The sequence below is a fragment of the Varroa destructor genome, unplaced genomic scaffold, assembly GCF_002443255.2.
Source record: "Varroa destructor unplaced genomic scaffold, Vdes_3.0 BEIS01000005.1, whole genome shotgun sequence".
Classification (NCBI taxonomy): Eukaryota; Metazoa; Arthropoda; class Arachnida; order Mesostigmata; family Varroidae; genus Varroa; species Varroa destructor.
Window position 1 is genome coordinate 13,410,185 of NW_019211458.1, and position 27,473 is coordinate 13,437,657.

At 39.3% G+C, this 27,473-nt stretch overlaps 2 protein-coding genes across 12 annotated transcripts in view; both read left to right on the plus strand.

Moving 5' to 3' along the window:
- Positions 1-4,587, plus strand: part of LOC111250696 (peptidylglycine alpha-amidating monooxygenase-like) — a 42,885-nt gene extending 38,298 nt beyond the window's left edge. The window contains exons 7-8 of one of the 2 annotated variants that reach the window (XM_022806306.2): positions 109-203; positions 548-4,587. In XM_022806306.2, the coding sequence (XP_022662041.1) occupies positions 109-203; positions 548-608 (156 nt within the window). In that variant the 3' untranslated portion in view covers positions 609-4,587. Of the gene's footprint in view, positions 1-108 lie in introns of both variants that reach the window. The other variant, XM_086989663.1, reaches the window with a different exon arrangement.
- LOC147755306 (uncharacterized) lies at positions 537-27,473 on the plus strand. Of its 10 annotated transcripts, XM_086989665.1 has the most exons (6): positions 537-675; positions 11,221-11,354; positions 18,535-18,568; positions 20,162-20,371; positions 23,267-23,402; positions 23,948-27,473. In XM_086989665.1, the coding sequence occupies exons 2-5, from the start codon at positions 11,279-11,281 to the stop codon at positions 23,304-23,306; spliced, it is 360 nt and encodes a 119-aa protein (XP_086845791.1). In that variant the 5' UTR covers positions 537-675; positions 11,221-11,278; the 3' UTR covers positions 23,307-23,402; positions 23,948-27,473. The 10 variants fall into 10 exon arrangements, 5 of the variants coding, with proteins under 5 accessions (XP_086845791.1, XP_086845792.1, XP_086845793.1 ...); XM_086989666.1 differs by lacking the exon at positions 23,267-23,402; XM_086989667.1 differs by lacking the exons at positions 23,267-23,402; positions 23,948-27,473 and adding an exon at positions 20,689-21,001.

The window sequence follows — 27,473 nt, forward strand, 5'->3', positions numbered from 1 at the left end:
GGGGCGCAGACGTCCAGCAGTGCTCTAGGTTCAGGTTTTTAACTTGTTACCACTGAAATTGAATGTAACCGGCACTATTTGTTTTCGTGCTTCTTTTTATCGTTTTAGGAGTTCAAGATGCCTCACGATATTGTCATTTCTCCAGACGGATTTGCGGTCTACATTGCCGACTGTCACAGAAATTCACGAAAACGACTTTACAAGTTTATGATCTAAGCCTACTTAGAATTAGCTCTAGCTAAGTTCAGGCAGGAAGATAGTAGATATATAAAATTATAATTTGTTACAATGCTTAGAAAGTATTAGCCACCGTTTTGTTAGTTTTTTGTGAATTTTAGTTCTCGAGGCAGATTAAGTTCTGTATGCCAGGATATGGTATTATTATGCTCAGTCTTTAACTAACTTAAACAAACACATTCCGAGTGTGAAACTAGATGGTCAAATCTTGATCAGTTCAATTTAAAATTGCCCCGTATAAAGGTGTAAGGTTAAGCTGACAGCAGGTTGACACGAAACGTTTATAAACGTACGTGCGGGCTGTCATTAGGATCGACTCAGGGAAAACAGTCGTACAAGGATCGCACCAGCGAGTCGACAGTCAAATGTGATGCAATCCAGGACAAACTTTGCTGCTGATTAGGATCTGCAGTCTTCAGCCTATGTTACTTACATCAAGTAGGTCCTCAAACACGGTTTTCTTCTCGTAGGGCCAGCTGAGTCGTATAACATGAAGATAGGGTCAGACCGGCTATTTTATATATCAGTAACTACGTGTATCGGCCTATAGTAATCATGACTATGATACCATCCTCAAAAACGCTGCTTCCACTGAATACTTAGAAAAGTCTGTATAATGAAGGCTGATCGAAAATCTGCTACATTTAATCATTCTATCTGTTAAAAGAAAAATGCGACCGTCAGATATTTTTTACAAATCGGTTAACATAGATTTCAGTTATTCGAGTATAAGATAATTACGTTTCGATGTGGTAATCAAATGAATGACTGGGGCTATGTATTATTCATAATAATGGTACGCGTTTAATTTTGGCAGAATCGTTGCCCCTTAGCAAAGTTCGACGTAACGTATCATAAGCAGGGCGTAGCACGTTAGCGAAGCCTGGCGCTAAGTGGGCGGCGAATGGGTATTTTCGGTTTTTCGAAACTATACGTGTGGAACTATATGAGAAAAATTGACCAAGCAGACACGTCGCAACTTAGTTCGTGAACTATCTTTCAGAATTAGCATAGCCAACGAGGTGGTGAAGAAATTCGATCATTGTTTAGGTGTCGCTGTGGTGGCGTGTGTGATTGCCAATTGGAACCACTTCAACTTAGCTCTAAGTGAAGAGCAAAGTAGTGCTGAACCTTCTCAATAATAACATTGTCTTCAATCGAGACGGAGATTCTAAGCATAACGAGCAAAAAGAACCTTCAAGGTTTTCTTCATTAGATAATGCTTGCCTCATTTTTTCGAAACGCCCTCGGGATAAAAAAAATATCTTGTAGATCTTTCTTTCAATGGATTGTAGAAGATGGTCAAGCATCTTTTATTCTATCCTTAGGGTTCCAAGATTGCCTAAGGGCATATTCATGCCCCTACTGCTTCTTACATGCTTGTTGAGGGCTTTATTTTCGCATTATGTTGGTTAAAATAGAATGCTACAGCCATCGGTTCTCGGTTTGGCTAGAAGATTTGGACAACGTTCACTGTGATATATAACTGCAATTTAATTTTCATTTTACTATCGCTACAACAAGAGCTCAGCGTTATAATAATGCTGTCGCTAGATCAGTATCGAAAACAACATTACCTAACCAAAGACTCCAGAGAGAAAATAGGTCTAAACTGCATTAGTTGTCGCACCTTCAGCTCGACCGAAGCAGCTAAGAGCGATTGGAGTCATAACAAAAAGAATTTGAATATACTTCAAATTTTGCTTAAGTTAGGATCTTCTTCATCCCGCCTATTCAGGCAAACTCAGCTGCAACGACCGTCTGACAGCTGAGCACATGTAGCTTAGGCCACAACCCTTCTTGCACTTTGTTCTTTTACTAATTCAAACATAGTTACTAATGTGTAAGAGTGAGTCGGTTAGACCTTGCTTAGTTAAGCATTAAGTATAAGCTGATAGTTTTTTTCCAACACAACGTGAAATGTCTAAGTTATCGTAGAAAAATATTAAAAAGTTTTTACTAATATAATTATCATTTTATGTTATATACATTATGTTGGATTTATAGGGGAAAAGATTAACCGCACCAAAGGTTATTAACTAAGCATTTATCGTAGTCGTGGAAAGCGATTGCGTCAAACAGCGAGAGTTCATTGTAATCTATCAAAGATGTCCTTGCACGAGGCCATTATTTACGTAAGAGGCTCCGTTTTAAATGCCAGACTATCATATATAATCGTTCTCGAAGATTTTACTTATACCACGTCGATCATGTTTTTGTTTTCCCAATCAAATTACATACTCTTCTGGTTTTGTCTATTGGCTTTGTGATTAAGCAATAGTGTATGACCTTCGTGCATATTTGGTCCTACATAGGAGAAAAGCAACGTTTCCTGCTACCTGCTATATTGCAACTGGTTATTAACACAGTAAACGACATATCGATTGCGTAACTGCGTGTACAGCGTAAGATAAGTATCCTATATTACTAACAAACAGCTCGAAGCTATGAGGATTAAGTTGTTTAAGGTCAAAAGTGCGTGCCGTCGCCGTCATGACACAAAAGACATGACAACAAAAGACTGGATGGGAAGGTATCCTATCGAATTTTACTATCGGGACGTTGGTTAGAAAAAGGATCTAGGTAATCTGTTCTTTTCTTACCCATTGAAAAATAGTCAGGGAAACATGCAAAACTCCGAAATAACGCCTGCTACTATTTGTTCCTCTTACGACAATAAATATATCAAATAATGTCTGCAACTAGCAACACGAGTTATCTATGTATTCGTATGGTAAATTATTTAAATACGGCTTGTATGCCCACAAGTGAAACGGTCGACGATCGTTGCTCGCTATAAACGATATTTTGTCCAATATATTATGCCGTATTGTGGTTTTAATCAACATGTCTCGTATGCGTCGTCATAAGCTAGATCCACTGTAATAATGTACAGACGGTAATAATAGAGAATCATTTACGCTGGTCTGGCCGTTACGTACGTGTATCGTCGTATAGCGGATGGTAACACAGTCCGTGGCTGTTGAGTGATCCAACGGCGTCCAGAGTGTTGTAGAACGTAAGTTGTGATGGAATCGAAGTAATGGACATAACAAGTAATCATAACAACTATTATTACATGGGAGAACAGAAGGGGGGCAAAGAAGTGCGACAGTATATATATGTTTAGAAACATGCTAATATGAGTATCACGAGAAGACATAGTGATGATGATTGCTATTATTATTACTGTTGTTAGTACTATTATTCCATTGATATCCGAGGAATATAAGATATTAACTGAAACGGTCAACATGGTGTTCAATTGTGTGCTCCTTATTTAGCTCGCATTAAAAGCAAAAAAAAGCGACAGAAAATCTTGAAAAAGAGAGTTTGTCCTAATCGATTCCGTTGAGGAGAGTTATAGTGTTTTCTAACGTTACTATTTACCGACAAACATTGCAACTTTCTAGATTTCGTAAACACAGATAGGTGAACAACTTTATGTAAATTGTACTTACAGACCCTGTAGATGCTATAGAAAAACAAAACCCTAATGGAAGAATAATTATTTACTTTTCTGTAAACTATTCAGCATCTCCGCTAGGCGTAAATGCGCTAGCAATTGCTTCTACGTTATCGTTAGGGCAAACTCTGTTACATAAATATAGTATGACATATAATCAAGTAATGTTCGATCCCGATCGTACAGCCAGCTTTATTAAATCGATCTCAACCGAGGGTAAAGTAAATAAAACGCAAAACTCGCCGAAGATCGAGAAACGGGCAGTCGTAGTGAGAGAGGCACAGAATTGTTCTGTGCATAGTCAGTAACGTAACCATCTGATTAAGTAGAAGTGTGTGTCGATATACGATGGGCCAAATGAGACGAGGCCCAATTACGGGAAAGAGTCCTAGATCGCGGAATAGACATACTGACACGTGTACCGTGTATTATAATAATACATTAAAGGGAATCGAACACCGTTTGCCACTGCAGCGATCCGCATCAAGCTGGTGCACCTATCTCCTGTAATGTTGTAGCCATCATTTTCCGTCAGAAAACCCCATACGAGCCCATACAGTTAGAGGTATATGGAAAACTAAAATGGTGGATAATAAATGAAAAACTTGAGAACGAAACCAGCGTCAATACATAATGATACTATATATATATATATATATATATATATACGGCGAACACGCGTGTGACGCAGACAAGCACAAGCGCAAATAGAACAAATCTAACAAAACAAACATGACTGATATTAATAACAGAGTATGAAAACAACAACGCCGTGTCTACGATACGATGAAGATGAAGTGATAACAAACACAACCATAATGTCTCGGATAACATTAATAACAATGATGACGGTAAATAATAAACTTATTTTTCTCTTCCAAATAGTCAGGTGTCTCTCATTGATTTTCTAGTCATGCAAATTCAAGCTTTTAGGCATGTTCCCTTGAGGACATACAAGCAGTTTTAGATCAGTCAGCCTTTTACCGAAAAAGAAGCAATGATAATATCTATTCAAGTGTAATCTCCCTCGTATATTGTACTTCTCTATTAGCTGAAATCGCGAGGTTGCTGAAGGAAACTTCTTTTTGCGGAAAATGCAGAAGATCTCTATATTGGGAAAAAATTACTTATACAGAAGAGCATTTACCGGCGTTTCTTGATACTCGATGGGCTCAGTCAATCGAGTTATTCACATTAAAGGTAGACCAACAAACTTTTTTCCTGTCAGTCGGTTATTGCTGACCACTGTAAGAATTACTATTTCTCAAAAATTGTTTATTATATCAATCGTCAGATTGAAAATTACGTCATAGTCATGAATGAGCCAAACATGGTATAAGCTACTTTTGATCTCCTTTTTCGTAGATGACAACGAAACTACTGTATACGGCAAAAGCACCCGCAGATAAGAACATCTGCGGGTGCTTTTGGCTTGGGCAGGTATGCTCAACAATGAGCATACCTGCCTCTATATGATGCTATAGCTTCTAAATGAATTAAAATGCAAGGGGCTGCATTTATATATATATATATGTATATATATTAAGTTATAATGGCTATATATATATATATATATACACGTATATATTACCTTCACTCTATGACACTGCAAAACTCCCTCGCTTGTAAATAAAGTCTAATAGATTTATTTGTATACAACCATTTCCACGGGTGTAGTGAAGTCGGTACCTTGTTCTTCCGGTCGATGTTATGCTGGTTGGATGGACATTATCAGAAAGGAAGTCGATCGTATAGTGTGTTATAACAGTTAAGGTCGACACGGGCGTCATCGAAGCGTCCTTATCACTATTTGTTACGCTGACCATTTGAGGAAGGCTTGGACTCTTTCCAGAAGGTTTGTGTTTTTTCGAAGGACCTTTTGCATGTGCAACTGCTACAGAGTCAACCCGTTTTTTTGCCTGCAAATGACCGCATATTGTGGGCATGATTTAAGTACCGAACCTTAACATTGTCTCCATTACAAAGAGGAGATCATTTGTAATGGCGACAATTTTACTCAAGTCATTTTTAAAGAAAAGCATTTTTACAAAAGGCAGAATTGGGTATGACTTGCTATCCAGTGGCGTGTTATAATATTAGATGACGAAAGACTTGATAGGAAAAAGTTTTTGGGGTGCGTAATATTTTAATTCTGTCTGGTCATTAGAGGCCACGGATGTAATGCCGAATATATAGCATTTGAAGAGCAGGCATTCTACATATATATATACACGTGCTTGTTTTCATTACGAGGTACAACACTTTTCTCCGACGGATTCCCACCTCGTCATTTGGTCTAGTCATCAGTATAACACCGAGGCTTAATATGCAGTAACTCTAAAAGCCTTGTAAAGACTGTAGAACACTAGAATAATTTAGTTTTTTTTAATTTTATGAGATCACATGTTTAAACTCATAAGAAAGCTTAAACAATATCACAAAGCAAAGGTCGTAATGAGGGTTCACCGCTGAAGAACATCGGAAATTTTTCGTAAACAATTATTATTGTTAACTCGGAAACCCTCGCCATGGATTTGTTTCTTGCACAGTAGTAACATACTAACGTTTATATTATGCGGATTATAGCATGGTTATATAATAACTGTTGAAATTTAGGGAGCTGCACTCTATACGAAAAAAATTCTAAGTAATTAACTAAACTGTTCATCATATCTCACTCTAAAACTCAGATAGACGAGATTTTTTTTTAAATGCGCATTAGCACTCCGAGAATCTATAAGAACACCAACATTGCATAGGCCATCATCTATCAGCTTCGGTATCATTATGGCCTTAAGTGGTCCTGATGATGGGTAGGGAAATAGCAAAGATGCTATCATAGGCGAAGTTTGCTTGGGTCGCGTCTTCGAATCTGAACTTTCTCACGAGAAATTTTTCCATAGGACAACATCTCCACAGTAAAGGGACAATGAAAAAAAGTCGGGGGGACTCCTGTAAAAGTTGCGCGGTTACAAGGCAGGGTTCGCGAACGCAGTAATGTCTGTAGCTGTGTCTAGAGTTACTTTAAAGCCGGAACTTATACTCTAGCTTCAGGATCATAGATAATTTGATCAAAAAAAAAAAACTTACCATAGACTGTTTGTGCAGCTTTAGTACTGATCGAGCGCTATAATACGCGCATTGAACTCTGCAACAAGTTCAATAACCACCAGCAACATATACATGTCAAGTGAAGTCCGATGAACCCACGACAAAATTAGACCTATGATAAATGGAGAATCGCTCATACCGCATTTTCTTTCATGAAAACAAGATTGTCTTCTCTGATAGGTCGGAATGTTGCAGACATTGTGAGTGTAATAGAAAAAATGTGTATGGTCGATAAAGGAGTCTCTGTGGAAAACTGCTGATATTGCGGGTCGGGTCATACAGGGGCAAATTCCGGCATTTTTTTATCGCTTGTCCTTTTTGAGAACTGTAATCAAACGAGTTACAGGAAAGAAAAAAAAACACTTCCGAACAAAGGGCATAGAACTCCTTTTCCTGCAAAATATGTCCAACTTAATTCATCAGAATACTTTGTCGGATTGTATTATTTGCTGTAAACGAAATGAATGCATGTTATCACAATAAATGTCATATTTGTAATAGAAAGCGGATTACAAGGAAAGAGTCAGGTACCCCTTATTTCTTAATTCCGTCTACTTTGGCGGTCCCTTCCTTCTTTAACTTTCGTTACCCACATAGGTTGGTTAAATATACAGTTAGGTAGTTTTTGCCGAAAGAATGTAAGGAACAAAGGGGCAGACAGAGAGGAGCAAGGGAAAGAAGTGAGCTCACAACACTAGCATTTTAGCCTCGCTAGCGTACACCAGGACCCTTCCAGCGGATCGATGGTAAATGAAGATTGGACGAACATGTCTCCTTACAGCCTCTCTGGCCGCAGCCAGAGAACGCTCCGAGCTAGCAGGTTAGATAATGTCGGACGGCGTCGCTGACGCTAGCAAAAAGCTAACTTCAGAAATGAGAGACACGGAAATAGAGAGAGAGGTGGGGGCAGTCGACGAGGCAGGGCTGCTAGCAGGACATTGGAAAAAACAAAGCGGCAAACAGAACTGCAGCGCATAAGATGTGTATGTAACGATCAAGCGAGATGCTTTTACTCTGCATACATAGCCCCTGTAGAAACTTCCGTATGACTAAACAAAAAACTAACCGGAGGTTTGGAAGGTCACGCGAATAGCAATGGCAGATTTGGGATGAACAGGAACAAAAGGCCGCAACAGTAGGTGAAATGAATCGCATGAGCAGCGTCCTCGGACGCTCAAAGGACTTGCTGGAGAGCTGGCTGGTGAAGGAAAAGCAGCACACAAGGATGAATGTGAGAGATCAGTGAGTGAAGCATAAAAAACAAAGGTTAAAAGAGGGTGATAGAGAAATCGAGGGCTGAAACAGTGTTGATAGAAATTAGGCAGTAAGAAGAGTAAGACAGAACAAAAGAATCAGGCTTTTTTTTCGCCTAAACAAACAGGACAGCTGAGATAAAGTACATAGTTTGCTGTGAAACAGCTCAAGGAACGAGGAAAACTAGACAAGAAATAAAAATCGTAATACAGAGAACGTAACGACACAGTTAGAGCGGGGGAAACGAGTGGCGTAAACAGAAAGCGAATGTAAAGAAGCCTAGTTGACGAAAAGCTGGATAAGACCAAATTCTTTCTTTGTGAATGACAGACCGGCCTATGGCCTCAAAAGGGGCCTACGGGGAAGATTAGGATTGAAGGACTAGATTTGAGGCACAGAAAAGAGGCAACAACGATCGTTGGAAAAAGATACGCAGACACTTCACTTGTAGTAACACCGACAGCTGCATTAACTACGACGGCAGTAGCATTTCCTTTTGATACGGCTGCCTCTTCTGCTTGGAAAATCGCCATAAACATAAAGTACACAGACTACAGCTGCCGCTACTGCTAGAATCACCCAGCAGATAAGCAGAAACATTCAAATTTTTGTTCCATTTTTACATAAGCATGTAAATGCATACGTGAAAACGTGTAACAGCAGGGAAGCATTGCAGTGCGCACGTCTATACACGGAAGCATTTCTTCTTTGTAGAACGCACTACGTAGACGGACTAGAGTAGTACATTTGCGTATATGTGAGGATAGCGTAAAGAGGCACTGCAGACCAGAATTTGTTATAAGTATGGACAGTATTCGTAAACAATCGTAGAAGAAAGGATGACGTTGAAAGGAAATTTGGTGCACTTGGGACGGGTTAGAGATCGTGTAGACCTGATTGTACCTTTAGTGACAATCAAGCAACATTGTTCAACGAGATCGTATGATCTTTAACAGATGCACTGTATGACCTAACATATCCCTATCTAACGTGGAGAATTGCTTTCCCGTGAACGATTTAAATTATTAGTATACTCCATTATAGCTCAGTAGTTACTTAACAACCTGTATGACAAAACGCAAGTTTTAAGCAGCTCCAGTATTCTAATGATAATAAACCCTGACTAAAGATTTAAGATATAACGAAGATAACACTAATTTAGTTGAAATGTTTGGTTTAAAAACATCTACTTATAATTTGTAAGTGATGATTGCAAGTGGTATGGCTCAATTACTAATAATTTTTTCAAGAGAACATAGAAATAGACCTAAAATTGGCTTGCGATAATCCTCGCTTAGCCTCTTCTACTTTGTATGTACATTTTATATACTAATGACGTGGTTCTAAACCGATTTCTCTTGAACTGAACACAAGTGGCCTTCAATTGGGTCGTTCGCCCACTACTATTGATAAACTTGTGTTTACGAGGAACAATAATCGGGCTTACTAAGCAGTACACCAAAACGACACGATTATCCCATTCCCAAAGGTGCTACCGTTATGGTTGCCCAAATGGTCACCGTTAATACACTCCTAAGGATGAGTCTATACTTATTATAGAACACTTTAGAGAACTTGGTGCTACGTCTACACCGGTGTTAGGTTCAGCTAGCGTTCAGTTTAACCTGCTCCACTAATCCATAGTAGAACTCCTTGTCTATTGAATATGAAAAAAAAAAGGTCAGTATTTTCATTTCAACATGATTCGAGTTTTACATCCAAAATATTGATACAATTGAGGGTCTCTAAATCTGATTAGTATCAATGACATGTATAATCGAAAAAGTCGTGATTAATCTCAAGTTCCTGATTAATCAGTAGTATATGAGTATATGATATATAATCGAAGTACATGCTTATTAATCTAGACAATATTATCTATACTAACTGCTTGAAACAGTTGCAACGTAGAGAGTTACTTAAGATATGGACCATCATACTTAGTATATAAAATAATAGCGCTTTGCTAATTTCAATTTTCAATTTACTCAATTCAGAGTACAAAAATGGCCGACTCCTATATATACAGTAAGTGTATTTTTAAAAAAATTTATTTGTTCATACAAATTGACCTGTATGTGCCGGTTCGTTTCTGTGTTAATGCTAATTAAAACTAATGAAGAAGCAAATATTAAATATATTTAATTAAATATTTTTATTCACTGGTAACTCCACACTTTATTTTGACTTGACCTTAATAGATGCTGTGGCTAGCGTGGATACTTAAGCCACCGCACCGATCATTCAGATGCTCTATTAGCAGGAACAACTCCCAGCACAAAAAATTTTCACTCTTACATTGACTAATGAATAAGCGTTTGCTGTTTCTAAGCCTCAGTTATCTGGGTTGATTCTAAAGACTAAAGAAAAGGCATCTTTCGTATAACTCTTGAAGTTAAAACACGGTAGCGGAGCTTTGCTGGATATTTACTCTGCTATATTTTCTTTTAGTTTTATAGTTCGAGAAATTGATTTAATCGTTATTGAACCTATGAAGATTTAGCCTAGCTTCTAAAGGTTCCATCTTGCTGCTACAACAATCAAGATGCGACAGAAAACGTCCCCAGAAAACGAACTGTAAGACAAGACGAGACGAAACTAATTTCCCGCTGGGTCAGTCTCTTTCAATCTTCCAAAGTGTTCTTTAAGTGCAAATTAGGAAAATTTTTGGAGCAAAGAACGAACCAGTTGAAAGTTTTTTAATTACAAGTCCTACAAACATCGTCCCTTATATATACATATATATAGAATTCTAGGTTTGTAACAGCATGCTAGCCTTGCGAACGGCTTTAGGCCATCAAGCTGATAGATAGGTTCTTGGTATCGTCTATTTTTATAAGAACAGGGCATACAGCCCACAACATAACTAGACCCTAATTCTCTATTAAAACACGCGAAGAGCAAATTTAGATTCCGGAGTGCGTTTTCGAAGCAGTATTTTTCATCGGCTATTTGCTCTATAGCATCAATGATATATTTAGCTTATTTGCTATTCTAATCTACTAGTCAAATTGTATCACTGAAAAATAAGGGCAAAATGAAAAGATCGTCTTGACACACAGGCAGCAGGTTTGCGACTTGTTCGCATTTTCATTCTCACCGGGTTGTCCTCGTTCGCGATTTATTTGTTTTTGCCTGCTTTGTACTCGAAGGGAAAGCCGCTGTAACCTGGCAGAAGGAGATGAGTAAGGCGCCACTGCAGAGAGAGGAATGAAGGGGGTGAAAGGAAGAAGGCTCAGGATATCGTCGCAATGCCGCTCTGAAGGAGCCGGGTTACGAGATAGAAGTGAGTATAGGCAGCTCAGTATTTTGGCCAGGGACCACCTTTCGTTGTTGTTCCTCGTAGAGTAAGAGAAAATCGCAAAGCTTTTTCAATTTTGTTTGAATAAGAACGACACTCTCCATTTGGCCTCTGGTTCCTTTTCCCGTCTCTCAGTCTCCCGTCTTTTAGTGCGTACCTCGACCTCCTATTTTTCTTCGTATTCTCTCATTATACGAAGTAAACCCAGCGTTTGCCAGCCAAGCCCCCACGACATACCTTTGAACGCTTAGACTGATCAAGGCCACACACAAATCATTCGACAACAAGAAAAAATTGCCAAACTTTAAAAAAAAACTCTGTTTTCCATCATTCCTATTAAAGTTGCATGTGATGCGCCCTATTACAGGAACATATATTGACTTTATCGCAGAACTGCTACTAGATTCAAACGACGAGTGGGCATTAATATTAGCGTCAGATCGATTTATTTGTGCCAGTACCAAATAGTATCCTATAGAGTCGTAGAGACATCGTGGCAACTAGATCTGTTATTGACATCATTTAGTGTTTATACTCCGCCTGCAGGAATAAAGATTGCCTCGCCCCATGTTCTGCTGATTACAAAAAAAGGCCAAGAACGCACCACTAACTACTGCTAAGAAAAATAGTAACACATTTTTGTTACTTCAGCAGAAGACAGGTTGTGTTGATGGGTCCGATCATCAACTTCGGTATTAAAAATGAGCATCTATGTACATTACTTACAAATTATAATTACACGCTAGACCATTAAAGATTTTCTCTATGAGTTTGTTGCGTAGATTTAAAATAAGTTTTAGCAGTTTCAATGGAGAATAGGGATTCTAAGAGGTAATCTATCCATAATCAACAGTATTGCGTCAAACCGTTGCGTATGACATATAAACGCTTCTTGATAAAGCTAATCAGTTTATATTCAAGGTTATGGATGAATGCACGTAGCAGACTCTGAGCCTTCGTTCCGTCGAATGTCTTAGGTTTTCAGCTACTAAGCTATTAAGTCATAAGCCTGCGTAGTTCTTTGAGAAGTGCCTTCCTTACTAATCAGATCATAACTATTGCCAGAGATGCCCTACGGTATATCAAGCTTTGCTTATTTCTTCAAGTAATTGTCCGCAAAACTGACTAATCACACTATACTGAATCATAGCATCAATCAATGCCCTGTTCAACTTCATGTAATGATTTGCAAACTGTGATATTGATACCAGGATAATTAACTAATGACTCTAATAACGGCCGGTTGACCGATATTACTCACAACAGCGCCCCTCGGGACAATTCCATATTAACCTGTTTTACTTTGGAACGCGTTTATAATCATCAAATATTGATTACTGTAGAACTAATAATGTTATCTATAGATAAAATATCTGCGGCTTGACCTATCGGGAAAACTCAATCCAGTTGTTTTCGTCTTCTTCAATAGTACGTATCTTATTTCTAGCCATTTCGATACGTCATATCATCATCTTTAGACACAACATAGTTGAAAGGAAATTCGTGTATTAGATCTTCCGACTGCTCTGAAGATCAAGCATAATTAAAACAAACATTTCTTCATGACGCCTAGTAGCAGCCATCACGTCTACGATAAGGAGTGGCTCGTAAGAGGCTGAACATTAGACTTTAGATGTAACGTTCTTTGCCTAAGCCGATTCTAGAACGTCAGAGATGACTCGATCCAAATCGAAGATCTTCCTCGCTCGGTCGTTTCATTTTAAAAGCTTTGTTATTTTATTAATCGAAGCCTGTTTTCGTTAAACAGGTGTAAGCGATTTTATTAAAGGATAAACTAAGTAACTAGTGAGAGATAGCTACATACGTTTCTTTCAAAGTATATTTTTTTATTGTTTGCGTTGTTTTTTTTTGCTGTCTAGTTATATCTAAAAAATTTGCGATAAAAGAAATATAGCATAGAATGAACAGAAAGCTCAGATAAAGTAGTTCGTTTCATAGACGATCCAAATATTGGGTTGTCAAAAAAATTAATAATTTCTCTGGCTAGATGGTTTTAAAGCCACATATCTTAGGAACTACGAGCCGCGTGGGTTTGGGGTTGGTGTTGTTTGAGGACCGAGATTTGACAGTAGTAGAGGGGCTAAAATCGCTGGAGTGCGTTCATCAAAACTTAATCCTGAGTGCCTCGAAGATGAGTGAAGTTTTTCTATGTTTTACAATTTTATTGCGCTGAAAATTGATCGATAAAAGATCTACATGCCGATGGAAGTTTATATGCTCAAAGGTAGATCTCTCGCGGTCGTACTGGGAATTTTCAGGTGAAGGACGCATGACTAGATATGACTAGATTGCCAAAGAATCAAACATTTATTAGTAAAGGGTTTCCAACCATTTGAAGCTCGATTTTGGGTCCCATACGAATTGACGCAAAAGAATTGTCCATTTCAAACAAACAACGAACAAATTCGAGCCATTTCTAGGGCGATGGAAGGTAGATTATATGTGAAAATAATATGCGGAAAAAAAGTTGCTCGATAACTTGTGGCAAAGTCTAGACTGATGTCGAAGAAAGGAATAACGTATTAAGAGTTGTTACCGCCTTGATTCGGACTTCCACGGTCAACAACTAACAGGATTATAATAAGCCATCGACAAGAAACTGATCGGAAGTAGAAAAAAAGAAAAGGTGTTCTTTTTTTATTGTAATAATGCCTGACCACATATAGCTTTAGCTACCTGGCAAAAATAGAAATCTTGGGTGGAAAATATGAGATCTTCTGCCGTGTAGCTTTGGCTTTGCACTATCGGGTCTCCGCACGACTCTTTTAGCAGTACTAATTTAGTTTCAATTGATGGATGGATGCTAAAAACACTTATCGCCTAAAAACCTCACAAGTTCTACAATGATGGAATTGTGTTTTTTTTGTCAGAAGAACGATAGAAAGTCACCAATCAAGGCGGCGAAATAATGTTGTTCTGAAACAGAAAAAAAAATAGAAAAAAATGTTTGCCGCGTTTTCGGCCTAAACCGTCAATAGTTTATCCATCATCCAGTAATTGACAAATATTCTCAAATTGTTTAACTGTGTAACCAAGAATTCTTATTAATTGTTTTTCTACATAAACTTCAACCAGACGAAGGTCCTGTTGTTGGCGATTGCGTTACTGTGTCGTACGACTGATACACTGATGCCGATCCTGATACGTCTAATAGCGTCCGAGAGCAAGAGCGAAGCACTCTGAAACACCTGCGCGCATATCGAGAAACCTATCAGCACAAATGCGTGGGAAAAAATTGTATTTCATGTACGCTCACAAATTACAGCAAATCAAAAACTAATTTTTTAATTTTTGAACGGTCTTGTCTGCAACTGGACCGGTAAAAGACAACAAAGACTATCTTAATACAGGTAGGCAAGGAATCGAGGGTACACTGATTCCATCGACTGTCTACATGAGAGCTGCCGTGTTACGCGCTAATCTTTTTCTACTTAAACTTCTTTGTCGGACATATTTCCAATTCTCGCCTTTCTAGTAGGTCCAGTTTGCCTATCCCCTTCCTCAAAGGCGGTTCCTTTACCCCATGCTCAGACACTTTGACCTCTAGTGTACCTGTAGGTGAGAGGCTTCGAGTAGATGGCAAAGTGTACTGCCAAAATCTGCATCTGTTTCTTTCGCCGTTTCTTTAGTCTACATAATAAAATCGAGTGAACTGACTTTCGAACGCGTTTGGTTTTATGTAATGCTAGTATATGGAAAGGTTGAAAGATCACACGCACCCCTACACGCCGAATGCTTTACGACTCTGTTTTGCGGCTATGAAGGCGCCCATGGCGCGAAAGAAGTTTTTCCCGAACACGCATAACGTGAAAAATTCTTCCATTTTTATATTTAAAGTACGTCAAGCATAAGTGATCATTATAATCATTCTGTTAAGTCCTATTGGAATGATTACTAGAAACAGAGTCAGGCAGTTTCCGCAAGATCTCTCCAACACAGCATTAATATAAGCTCGAGCTGTTTTTATGTCGCATTTACATTTCCGGTAAGATTCGCTATCAGCAAAGAAACTGCAGAAACCTGCCATCCGTAAAATGGGGGTCCAGAGAGTCGTGTAAATATCACCAGCATTCTCTATCAGCAGCAACCAATTTAAAAGCACGCGTGCACGTGCGTTCGTCGCAGCCTTTTTTTTACGGTATGTACACAGCCGTCATACCTTAACGGTCAAATTTTTGTGCACCAGGCAACCTTCTCTACCACGAGACGCGCGCGGAAACTTCCGCTCTGTCATCTCTCCGGGAAAGGAAGACCCAATGATCGTAAAGCGATTGGTAATTGAAAAACATAATATTGTGTGCATACGATTTCCTAGACGCAAGTAAGAGCAGTAAAATCCGACACACGGAAAGTAATCGGAAATCAGGCAAGGCCTGCCATTTTTATAGGGAGCGTTGAGACACATTCGATGCGAATAGTTAAATTCTCGGTCGACGTGCGCGAACGGTTGGATTTGTACGATGCGGTATACTGTCTTCTGGCATACTGCAGAGTGGTTCAGCTAAGGCGTCGTCTCCAAGATGGTCCGGCTGCTTCTTTTCTGTTAAAAGGACTCACGAGTTCTAGACATGAATTTGAAATGGGTTTGCTTTTTTTTGCCTACTTAGAAGGTTTCTGTAAAGAGGATCGATATTAAGATAATTTTTATGTTTCGAATGGCACAAGCAAATATCTATGGAACAAGCAGCTCTAGAATAATCGGAAGGTGTTGTAAGAAATCAGATATCGTTGATACGTTTCGAGCCGTTTTGTTGAACTGTAAATGGTATACTCGCAGGAACGTACCAAAGACTTTTCGTCGATTTAAGTCAATCAATAAAAATGATAATTTAAAACAATGAAGAACAAAAGCGACATGTCACTTGCATCGATTGTGCCCCTCTTGGGCCAACATGTGTAACAACAAGGTTCATCATCGGCTGGCAGGAGAACAACGGAACAGGACAACAACTTAAGCTATCGGATCGACGTAGTTACGAGTAGCCGAGCAACCAACGAAATGTCGCATCGGCGAACGCTAAGCTCCCCGCCAACTGCCGTCACAGAAATCCGTTTGTGTGGCCATTGATTTAAAAGGCAGCAAAAATATGCTTCCTTCTCCTTTAAAAGGCTTTTTGGTTCGGGAAAAACTACAATTTTGTGTTCACAAGAGTTAGTTATTTTCTTATTATTATTGTATTGTTATTAATTACTTTGAAGTGCTTTTCCAAGCACAAATGAATATATATATATATGTTTGATCCCCTGTATAATGATTATCGCTAAAAAACGTTCCTGAGTCTCCTTACGTAAGCATAAATGCTCAACAAGACTGCTTATTTAGGTTTAACTAGAAATCTATTAGTTTAAAGAAAGTACATTGCTGGAAGCTTACTTTGCGAAGCTGGCAGTCGGCTGAGAAGAAAGTGAGGTGGACAGCAACGACACGAAACAATTAAATATTTTACTAAAAAGCTCCTTCTAACCAAACGTAATAGCCTGCCTCGGGGGATGAAAACAAGGGGTGAAGCTGTATATACTTCTATAAGGAAAAGCCGTCCGCTCATTGGTCACCCCCATGTTCGCCATACTAAACCAGCTGAAAGAGACATCCTGATATGTTAAGCCAACTGACACAAATGGAAGAAAGAGCAGTGTCTCTTCAGTTTTTTTTTTCCTTAATGAAGATTCTCGGCAAGCGATAAAAGTTCTTTCATTTTATAGTGAACGTGATTTCGCAGCGTAAAAATGAAAAAAAAAATTCGGCTAAGCCGGCTGAATTTCGATATGGAAACAGCTCAAATGGCGCGGAACATTTAGAAGTGAATTGGCAGGGGGGTTATTGAACATGCGGAATCATCTGAGCGAAGATGAGGAAAATATTACGTATAGCGTTAGTGAATGATGAAACGAACAAATGTGTATCTCTTTACGTGTTGTTTATATCACAATGCTATTGGTACAGTGAACGATCGCCTCGTGCTTTATAGTACCGCGACATGTGCGGTATGGAGCTTCATATGTTCTAGTTAGTAATGTGTAACCCATTTTTTGTAAGATCAGAACCCGCCAGCTTTTAGTCCGCTTGCATTCAACTCCTTATACGAAAATTCGGTCTTACGAACAGCTATAGGCCATTAGTGCGACCCGTTGATTCATACTTTTTCGTCCAAATCGGGCATAATACCAAACAATAGTTGTTCAATATAATCGCTTATTACCTTAACGCTTGACAATCTTTATTATTTACAACCTATCGTAGTTGACTGTCCGTTAGCTGTCGACCAATATTATGAGAACAACTGTACCGGTTACCCATTTGAGTTAATACAACATTTTAAATTATCTCTGTTATTTAGATAATTAGTCAATGCTCTAGAAGGTGTCCGGAATTTACATTGAGTATTAATTATTTAACAGCGATCCTTTCCGACCCTCAAAACGAGCCAATACAGACTAAACTAAAACTTATCTGGCCTAGATGCTACGTTTTTGGTATTAGTACTTGGCAGTCAGATTGTCAGGGCGCTTAGAAAGTAATTCGTAGCATTTGTTGGCGCCGTTGTTACCGCCGTGACCGCAGCAGCTCCACTGTACACGACGCGTATACAACGCGGCCAATGTTCGACTGCCGATAGTTGGTAAACATTTCGGTCCGCATGGATACGTGTTGACAGATATTTGCAGACGGAGATTGACAGACGAAGCAGCTGGAATAAAAACGAAAATTGCCTTCAGTAGCTTCGCATGTCTGGTGCCAGCTAGATATTTGCATAAAGTGCGAGATTTGTCACAAGCTTTATTTATTACTTATTTTTATTTTTTACTTATTATCATTATTATTACTTATTTTAGGATATTGTTTCCGCTGCCGCTTCCGTGGTGTGACCGGCCTGGATTCTACCTGGCTGGATTCCTTTAGTGTTTTTATTTTCGTTATGTTATACCTAGAAAGGTTACTGCGAAAAAATATTGGCTTTGTGTGTATATGTTAGGTGAGCGACAAAGATTGGACAAGCAGAGAATTACAGGAGCGCTTCGTTTTGTCCTGTTTAAATAGATAATAGAGAAGTAAGAAGCTGCCAAATTTTAGGCAAACATTCGGTAAAAGCTTAGAATAATTAATTAACCTGCTTTTCATTTTTTCGAAACCGATCTTGTACAGGTCGTCGAACACGGCTGGACTCGAATACAAGGACGTAAGTATATTCGTTTACCCTATTTCTAGGTGCAGCTGAAACTTGTGGCTGACATCGACTGGGGAAAAGTGCGTAAGGTTTCCTAACCACCTACCTAGCAGTTAAAAGCGGGGTCTACATGTGGGGTTTTGCCTCACAAGCAGAAATAACTATAACGCACTATTTTTTAACCTATCGTACGAGCTATTATTAAAATGTTGCTTTAATTTTTACTTTAGCCAGATACCCTTATAAAAGCAGCTATTTCTGGGGTCGCCGAAGAAGCCTCCGTAGATCCCCCTCTGACAGGACCTAGCTATGATCCTAGTTCGGACGATTTTTAATCACCAGGAATATCTTGATAACGAAAAGCCTATAATAACTTGACTTAATAGTAGCACGATAAGGAAGTGTACAGCGCAAACGAGTTTGACCTATACTACTTTGCGGACTGGCCGATATTACTGTATGTTGGGGCTTGAATGGGAACTGGGGAATGTAGACTCGGTTAATGGCTGAACATCAATGGGGGAATAGGGATGCCAAGAGGCTTTCGTTCAGACCTGCCGGAACAGCTAAGTCGGCGGACATTTCAGTTGTTCTATTGACACCGAGCATCTATGACCACGTTGCTTTGATACCCAGTTGAAGCCTCAGGCTTGTACGATAAAGCAATTTTTACCGAACTATAAGCAGGGAACGTTTGATTAACCGTCATTAGAATGTGTTTCTCATTCTATATTTCCGTGCGCCACAACATGAATTACCTGAAGTTCACTAAAAATGTTTACAGACGCTCGTGTTCAACTGGAGAGCATTGCTGTACCGTGTTGTTGATATGCGCGCTTTGCAGCATCTAGATTTGGCCGTATTTTACGTGGTGCGTTAGGTTTTTAGTTTGCTAGAAGTTACGTGCATCTGTACAAAACGTGGTATTATATGGATCAGGAACCGAAGAACGTCATACACTGCAGTACTTCAATGAGAATTTTCTTTGACCAGGCCCATTAATTTGAATATACCGCCTAGATACGTTCATACACAAAAATGACTGACATAAATTTGTCTATATCTAACACGATTTAGTGATAATTGTGTTGTTACATGTGGTTACTGTTACCGTATACAGATATGTCTATGAAGATAGCCCTCTTCTTCTTTGTGTCTCGTGGTGCTTCAAACGTAAATGACTTGCATGTCTGTGAGTATTGGTCCATTTTGAAACACTTTTGCTTTAACTATAATACTTGTTTGTGAATGGGTGCCTTTACTGTTCTGCGCGGACATAGTTCAGCGTGTGTCCACTGAAACCAACGGTGGAGCCAAGAGATGCAACGGCTAAACCACAATGGACGAGGCGCATGTAAATCCACACAATGCACCTCGTAGCGCCTGTCCGAGTTGTGTTTTTATTGGCTTCGACAAATATCAGGTCTTGTTCATACTCTTATATCAACAGTGTACGACCGTAGACACTTGCATATTTGTTCAGCTTTTTTCAAGTGCGTTTTTAATTGTAAACTGATTTGTCTCTTCGCCCTTGTTGGCGTAACCAAATGCAAATAATGCTTCTAAAGTCTATGTGTGTGTGTGTTTTTTTTTAATATTGAGCAGGCTACGTCGTGAGGAAAGCTGGCCTAAAAGCAAAAAAATAGTCGAAATCGGACCTGGCGGCTTGGTTAACGCGTCTCTACCCGTCAAAGATTCATCACTGAGGCGCTCATTTAGAAACTCGGCATGGAGTGGATTAAACGCTGAGTTAGCTGAAGACTTCGTAATACTGAACCGTATAATCAATACGAATTGCTCGAATACAAATAATTGGTACGCTTGCTCTCGCGCAAGTATCGCTGCATTGAAAATCATAATAATTATATAATAGCGCGGGGCATAATTACGCGGCACCCTGTCCTAAATCAACATTTAACAGGTTGTTGACTCGTTTGTTTACGAAAGTGTTGTTTCTCGATATACTATTGGAAATTATGTTATTCGTGGACACAATATTCGGGATTAGTCACAGATCCGATATTATCCAGATTAGCCAGAGGAGCTACCGTCAATGCATTAGGTTGTTCAGTATGAATATTTAGCTAGCCTTTAAAATGACTGTATTTCATTTTTGCGCTTCGGACGCAAAGAGATGCACGCTTCAAGACGTGAGATCGTTTACGGGCCAATTGCCATTCAGCGATCGAGTTGTAGTGAGCAATGAAAAATCACAAGGTCGAACTGTTTACACCTATCATCTTCGTTCTGGAACGACAAGCACGAAGACAGCTCACCCCATAAATTCTATGTTCGATGTAGGTTCCACTAGTAGGAACACTGGAGGCCGCTGGTTCAAAAGATCCAGGTTGGATATTTGTACTCAGATACGGGTTCCGCTAGACATTTTGTGAGGAGCAGAGTAATAAAGAGTCGAGGGTAGCGATAGAATCCGAGCTATCTCAATGTGCGCAGTTGTTTTTGCCCATCGAGGTTTTATGCATGTATGTATGTATGTATGTATATAGAAACAGTCATACTTGCTCACATCGGTCAAGTAATGCAAAAAAAAATGTGACACACGATTTGAACAGGCTTCTACGTGTTTTTACGAATACATTCTTACACCAAATTGTGAAAAATAGATTCTCTACGATAATCGCAGACAGTTACATTTGTATGTGGATATTCAGTAGGTTAATGGGATTGTTGTCTAGTATCGTCGTCTACGGCTCGAGCGTTCTATCAACAACAAATAGAAACAATGACGAAGAAACTTCGCATTAAGCAAGCAGGATTAGTGCAGAGAGGTAAAGCACGTGCACTGTATGACAGCGTTCGACCTCTCACGGCAACTGGTCCGTTGTAGCTAGCTAGCTAGCTATTAATGGTGAATTTGTACGCTTATTAAATAAACCAAGCTGCGTATAGATTCTATTTAAATACGCTCGAGCCAAAAGGGTATATTCGCGTATTGTTGGCTCTTTATTTTAACAAAAAAAAGATTCATAAACCCATTGTACACTATCGAAATTGGATTCAAATATTGTCACAGGTGAATAGGCCATTAAGCACAAACGAGAACGGTAGAGACACGCAAGTCAATCGTGTCTTCGACTTTTTCGTGGATGCTAGTAGATATGAGTATTAATCTCGCTGAACGTGAAAACCTTGCTGATCTTGTCGATCGATCCGAGGGCAGATTATGGAGCAAACAAAATTATCTTCTTGATTAGTTCTTCATACAGCCCGAAACCCGGAGATCTTCCTTGGCGTCCTAGTAACAGTTACTCGGTTCCCAAGCCATAGAATTCATTACCGGTAGCTGGAAAATCAATTCCAATCCGACCTGGAAGACCAGGATAAACTACCGTAATATTCCGTAAAGTGTTGGGTGACTAGGCGGCTAACGGTCGAAACGAGCAAATATTCGTTAGATATTGGAAACATCACCTACCAGTACAGCATAAGCTAAAGAGCATTCATAGGAAATACAAAGCTTATGGACCCCTAGCTGTTTCTTTTACTGCTAAATATTTTTGCTCACTTATCTCTCTAAGTTAGTTCGGAAAAAACGGTTAGGAAAAAATATGAAACAGGAAAGTACTACTGTTTCTATTAAAAAGGAGAAAAAACGTCAGCACCCTTAGTCCTATTCGAATCTATTCAAATGCACGGCTTGTTCACTAGAACATTTATCCATAGTTATACATACAGCTTATATCAATAGATATGCAGCATTAGTCTATTTATTTAGCTGGGGCATGTTTCGACTAAATGTATTGCCGTAAGTTTTTCTTTTTGCTTCACCGTACCATTTTACCGCATGGGCAAGCTAAGTACGATGGATCCCTGCGTGAAGGACACATTGTGACAGTACTTCGTTTGGCGCTGCACAAACAAGCCCGGTCGGCTTCGGTTTTCTCAGCTGAGCATCGATGTCGACAGTCGATTGGTCGAAGGCCTGTCTCCTTTGTAGGTCAGAAGGGGAATGATAGTTGTTGTGAAATTTGCTGACTGTCTAGTCATTGTGCCGCCGTATCAACTAGCTCCCGTGTCAGGGCCAACCTAATTATAGCACTATGTGTCGTACATAACCTAATGAATTGTTTCTCCCGTATGGGATCTCGACCAAGTTAAGGGAACGTTATAACAGTATAGACAATTCATAGATGTCAGGGCGCATGGAGGTATTTCGTTACGGCCAATATTCTAGACAGCATAAGCTAAACATAAGACAGATCAAATTCACGTCGACATCTGTCAGGGACGTTGAAAACAAGCTAAAGCCTGTTACTTTTGCTGCTACAATGGGTAGCTCATCAGTACGACCATTTCTACATATATCTGGTCGTGTCACCTCAGGCTATCTGCCCGTTATACTGAACGTCCATTGTGGTGCAGAGTTCATCTCGGGTGCTCTATGCAGTATGCCGATGTCGACAGATCGTGTTCGGTTGTATGTGTAATGTGATTTGGTACACGTTACTGATGCCCAAATCCAGCGGAGCTACTCGACAGCCCCATTCGTCCTGTCGATTGTTATATCAGATCAGGCCCCATGTAGGATAAACGTAACAGTCGTACCGACTGTTACGGAACACATTCGTATCGGTTCAACGACCGGGTGTAGGAAGCGTACAAGTTTATCAAATTGACATTAATTGATGCCTTCACATGCTGTGCCTAGACAAATAGTTAGCTAGTGTATGTTTCTTTCTCCAAATTTAGGGACGGAGAATTTCTTGATCAATGTTACGTTACGGTATAGCGGCCAACATTGTGTATGTTGTTCTGCAATGCGTCAACTATTAGCGAATCTAAATTTTTTACGTACTATTTCCGTCGGCAACGTATCAACTGGAAAGTAAGTTATCACACTAGTATGCATCATCATCTGATTCATCGCTTTTGTTAAACTGTGAACATCTGTAACTTCACATCATTATCCTATTATCCGCGTGCCAGTTAAAAATGTTCGTATCTGCCCATCCAAAACGGAATTTTGTTTATACACCTGTGAAAATATATGACGGATAATAATATTATATTAGGGCAATAATGTCTGTGCTAACAAACAAATCGTATTGACAGTAGCATGGTTTTTTCGTAGTCCGATTTTTAAAGACCAGCCGAAGATGCTTGGAACCAATTCACTTTAAGATAAAAACAAACGTATAGGTAAGCATGTATGAAACACTTCTATTATTCTATCACGTATCAATGTTGTATAAGATATTTCTTAGAAAAGTTCCGGTTCGTTAATCACCGTTTCTTCCAGCTCTCTATGATTTCATAGCTTCCCAACATCTAGCATTCAAGCCATGAGCATTTAGGTTGGGAGCAGATTAGGGTAAACCATCTCTGGTTTAAAAAACTCCACATTTATACTGATATTTCACTCCGTTTCAGTAACGTTTGTCTAGCATCGTTACGCGGCTGATTCCTGACTCTGTTACAACCCACGTTGCTTGTTTGGCTTCAACAAGATGTCTGCAGACTCTACTCCATTGCATCTGAAATCATTATGTAATATCGTTTTCGCCAGCGCATCAACGACCTCAGGACGCTTCCCGCTTCATCTGCCTGGCAATAAGCAATACTCAGTTTTTTTGCACCCTGTTTGCACGGAAGCTGTGCCATTCAGGCGGTGTATAGCAATGTTACAGAAAGCTACTGTGCTATGTCGAGATCATTTTGATTAGTACACCGAGTTTCTCGCACCTAACGACGCCCGTGATGTTTCGTAACCGCTACCTGTTCGAGCGTAATCGTCCTTCTATTATAGGACTATGTGTATGTCGCTTTCATGTGATATTTCTAATATTCCGTAACAGGCCTATTGTTTGAATGTTGTAACAAGCGAAAGGGAAGAAAGCTAGCAGCACACGTGGGTGTTCGAAGAAGGATACTGTCGCTTGAAGCCCAGCTGGCGACTAGCGGCTAGAAGCACAGAAACGGCAGCCATTCGAAGCAAGCGACTGTACCGTCCGGAAGGCAGCTGGCGTAAGATTCGGTGGAGTATCAGTAATCTGTTCAAACAACATGTTTTGACCTGTGTACGAAGAGAAGCTCTCGTAGTAGCAAAGCAAAGCGGAGGGCTTATTTAATTCTCACTTGGGGGGTTGACAGACACGGGCGCCACAGTTTGCAAGGCCCTTTAAAGCTAGAGATTTCTAATCAAGGCTAGTTGGACTGTTCCATAACATAGTATGTAAACACATTTGCGTGAATTATGTTGTGCAGCTTTGAGTCATGCGCGTAGTTCTGTTGGATTTGTTGATGTAGTCCTACCCAGAGAAGTACACGGTGCGCAAAGGATCGATATTTACAAACAGCTATTGTAGAGCTATGCATAGGCAACCATATGATCATTTAAATTAGCAAATGTACGTATTTAAGTTTCGCTTTATTTTTTTTTACTTAAGATATAGTAGTAATAACAACATTGAGCAACGTGTTAAACGTTCAAGAAACGAAACGTATCTAAGAACGTGGAACCTCACAGTGTGATTATCTAAAACTCTATATAGAGATGTTGTTTAGTATTTTATACTATATTGGTTCTTTGTCGGAAGTGAATTTGATAACATTTGAAAGGCTGTCAATGTTGCCATGGATCTTTCTGTGTCAGTATCTGTGAATCAATGAGAATTAGGTAATGGATAAGATGATGCATCCTCATTTATAGCCAAACGAGCATACTATTATGTAACATTTATTAATGTTTTATTGTTAGATTAGTACATAATTACCCCCTGATCATATCTATATATACGCGCCCGCCGCTTCACTAGCCGTTTTCTATTCAGTATCAGCAAAATGATGAAATCTACGTTTCGTCTTTGCTGTAACTGATCTCTATTGCTGACTCCACGCATTAGTCCCCTATAGTCTACCCGAAGTTTTTCGAAAATACACTATACGTCACTACGAGTAGACTTTTCATATCCGACTGAATATCGTTCACAACGAAACAGTGAAAAATATTTCCAGAAACGGAAATAATTATCGACCAATAGGATAACGATAACGTCTATTTCATCACATCAGCTTCTCATAAGCCATAGGTGACCGTATCAACTAAAGGACCCCACCTATTGTTTCACTTCAATCGTATAATAACTAGGAGTATGCTCACGTTCAGATCACTAGCATAGATGATGGGTCAGAATAAAGTTTCCTTGAGGTTAAGGAACATATATTGCAATTATGTCAAATTAAAAAACACTATTTAAAACTAGTTAATTAGCTATGTGACAGTAATTACCAGTTTCCCTAAAGCGGTCGCTAAGGCTTTAATGATCTTCTACTCTAGCCGGCTAAACCACCGATTACTAGCTGGATGTCGATGGTCTCGCTTTGCTTCAATTCATATATATATATATATATATATATATATATATATATATATATAGTTCAAATCGTAAATAAATATAGAACGACTTTATCAAACTTTATCAAAGAGCGTCCAATGTAAATTTTCATAATAATTCAAGTAAAACCCCCTACTAAGTTGCAACGCCGACCAGCGACGTAGAAGTGGGTCGTAATGAAACCGATTTGATTATCAGTTACTAAACTCTTTGAGCAAGTTACTTATTTCTATGTTATTTTTAGCGAAAGTATCTACGCGAATATTGGCTCGAAGAGCTTATGAGTAACAAACATCGGCTGCAAATAATAGTAAGTCAGACAAGACAATATCATTGTTTATTCTGAGCTATCTACGTAAGTGTATTGCTACATTACTCGAAAACAATGTTTGAATAAGGATACGTTACGCAAACTGTTACAGGGGGTCCGATCCGACCATCTGTTACGATATACAGGTCGACAACTCTTTGCTTCTTAGAATTCAGGGTCAGTTTGCTTTATCGGAAGCTGGTATTCGACTATCGTAGATATATATATATATATATATATATATATTGTTTGCTTGGCCCTAGTCGACTCCCAAGCAAGGGGGCAAAAAATGCATAGCCATCGGTCGGATGACCTAATTAGAACAACGATGATTTGTACCGATGTAGACAATTCGAAGAACACAGTAGACGCGCAAGTAAAGATGAGGAAATTAGAAGGTGAAAAGTCACATGAAAACGAACGCCGGCATCAATCGCATTCGTCTGAAAGTAGAAAATAATGAACTTCGTAACGAAATGCCATGTCAGCTGGAATTCTGGTACAAACCATTCGTTAAAACGACCTTTCTGGCCTATTGAGGTACAGGACGGAATGAGCATATGAAAATGTCTCATGCAGTAAACCGATAGCCATACTGCATACCGCATATTAGGTACGACAACAAGCGTTAACGCCAGGTGGCACTTGTTAAAGTATGTAGTAATAAAGTAAATACAGACGCCATAGATGAACATTTAATGAGTATTGCAGTTAAAATCCACGGACTTCTTTAGGAAATACCTGGAAACGAGTCGCGCTAATCACAAACTGAAGTTACACATTAACCTCTTAACAGATGGCCGGGGGGGTACTTGGCTTGTGCCATAACAGTCGGAGCGCGACAAGACCGGAAGGACTCTGAGAGAGTCTGCGGGGCCGCGAAATCGAGCACACACCCTACGGATCCTATAGTAATGTCCAAAGAGGTCTCAGAATAGGAAATGAGGTTCTGGATGACGCATCAAAGATCTACGCTTTTACATGCTTGCCAAATACTAGACCGTTTGCAAGGCTTTTTACTATTTCGTTGTATTGCCCCTGATTCACCCGCAGAGAGTTGATACACTATACATAATTTTAAATGAAAAAGGCTCACCCCAATAATATGCACGCTGAGCAAATAAAACTAGCTTGCTTTTAGCGAAAACATTTTTCAGGTGCAGCTATTTTTTTGTAACTTCAATATGTTGTACAAATTTACATTTATATATTGTTACCAAATCCAATTAAAATAAAGAATGATCTCGATTGA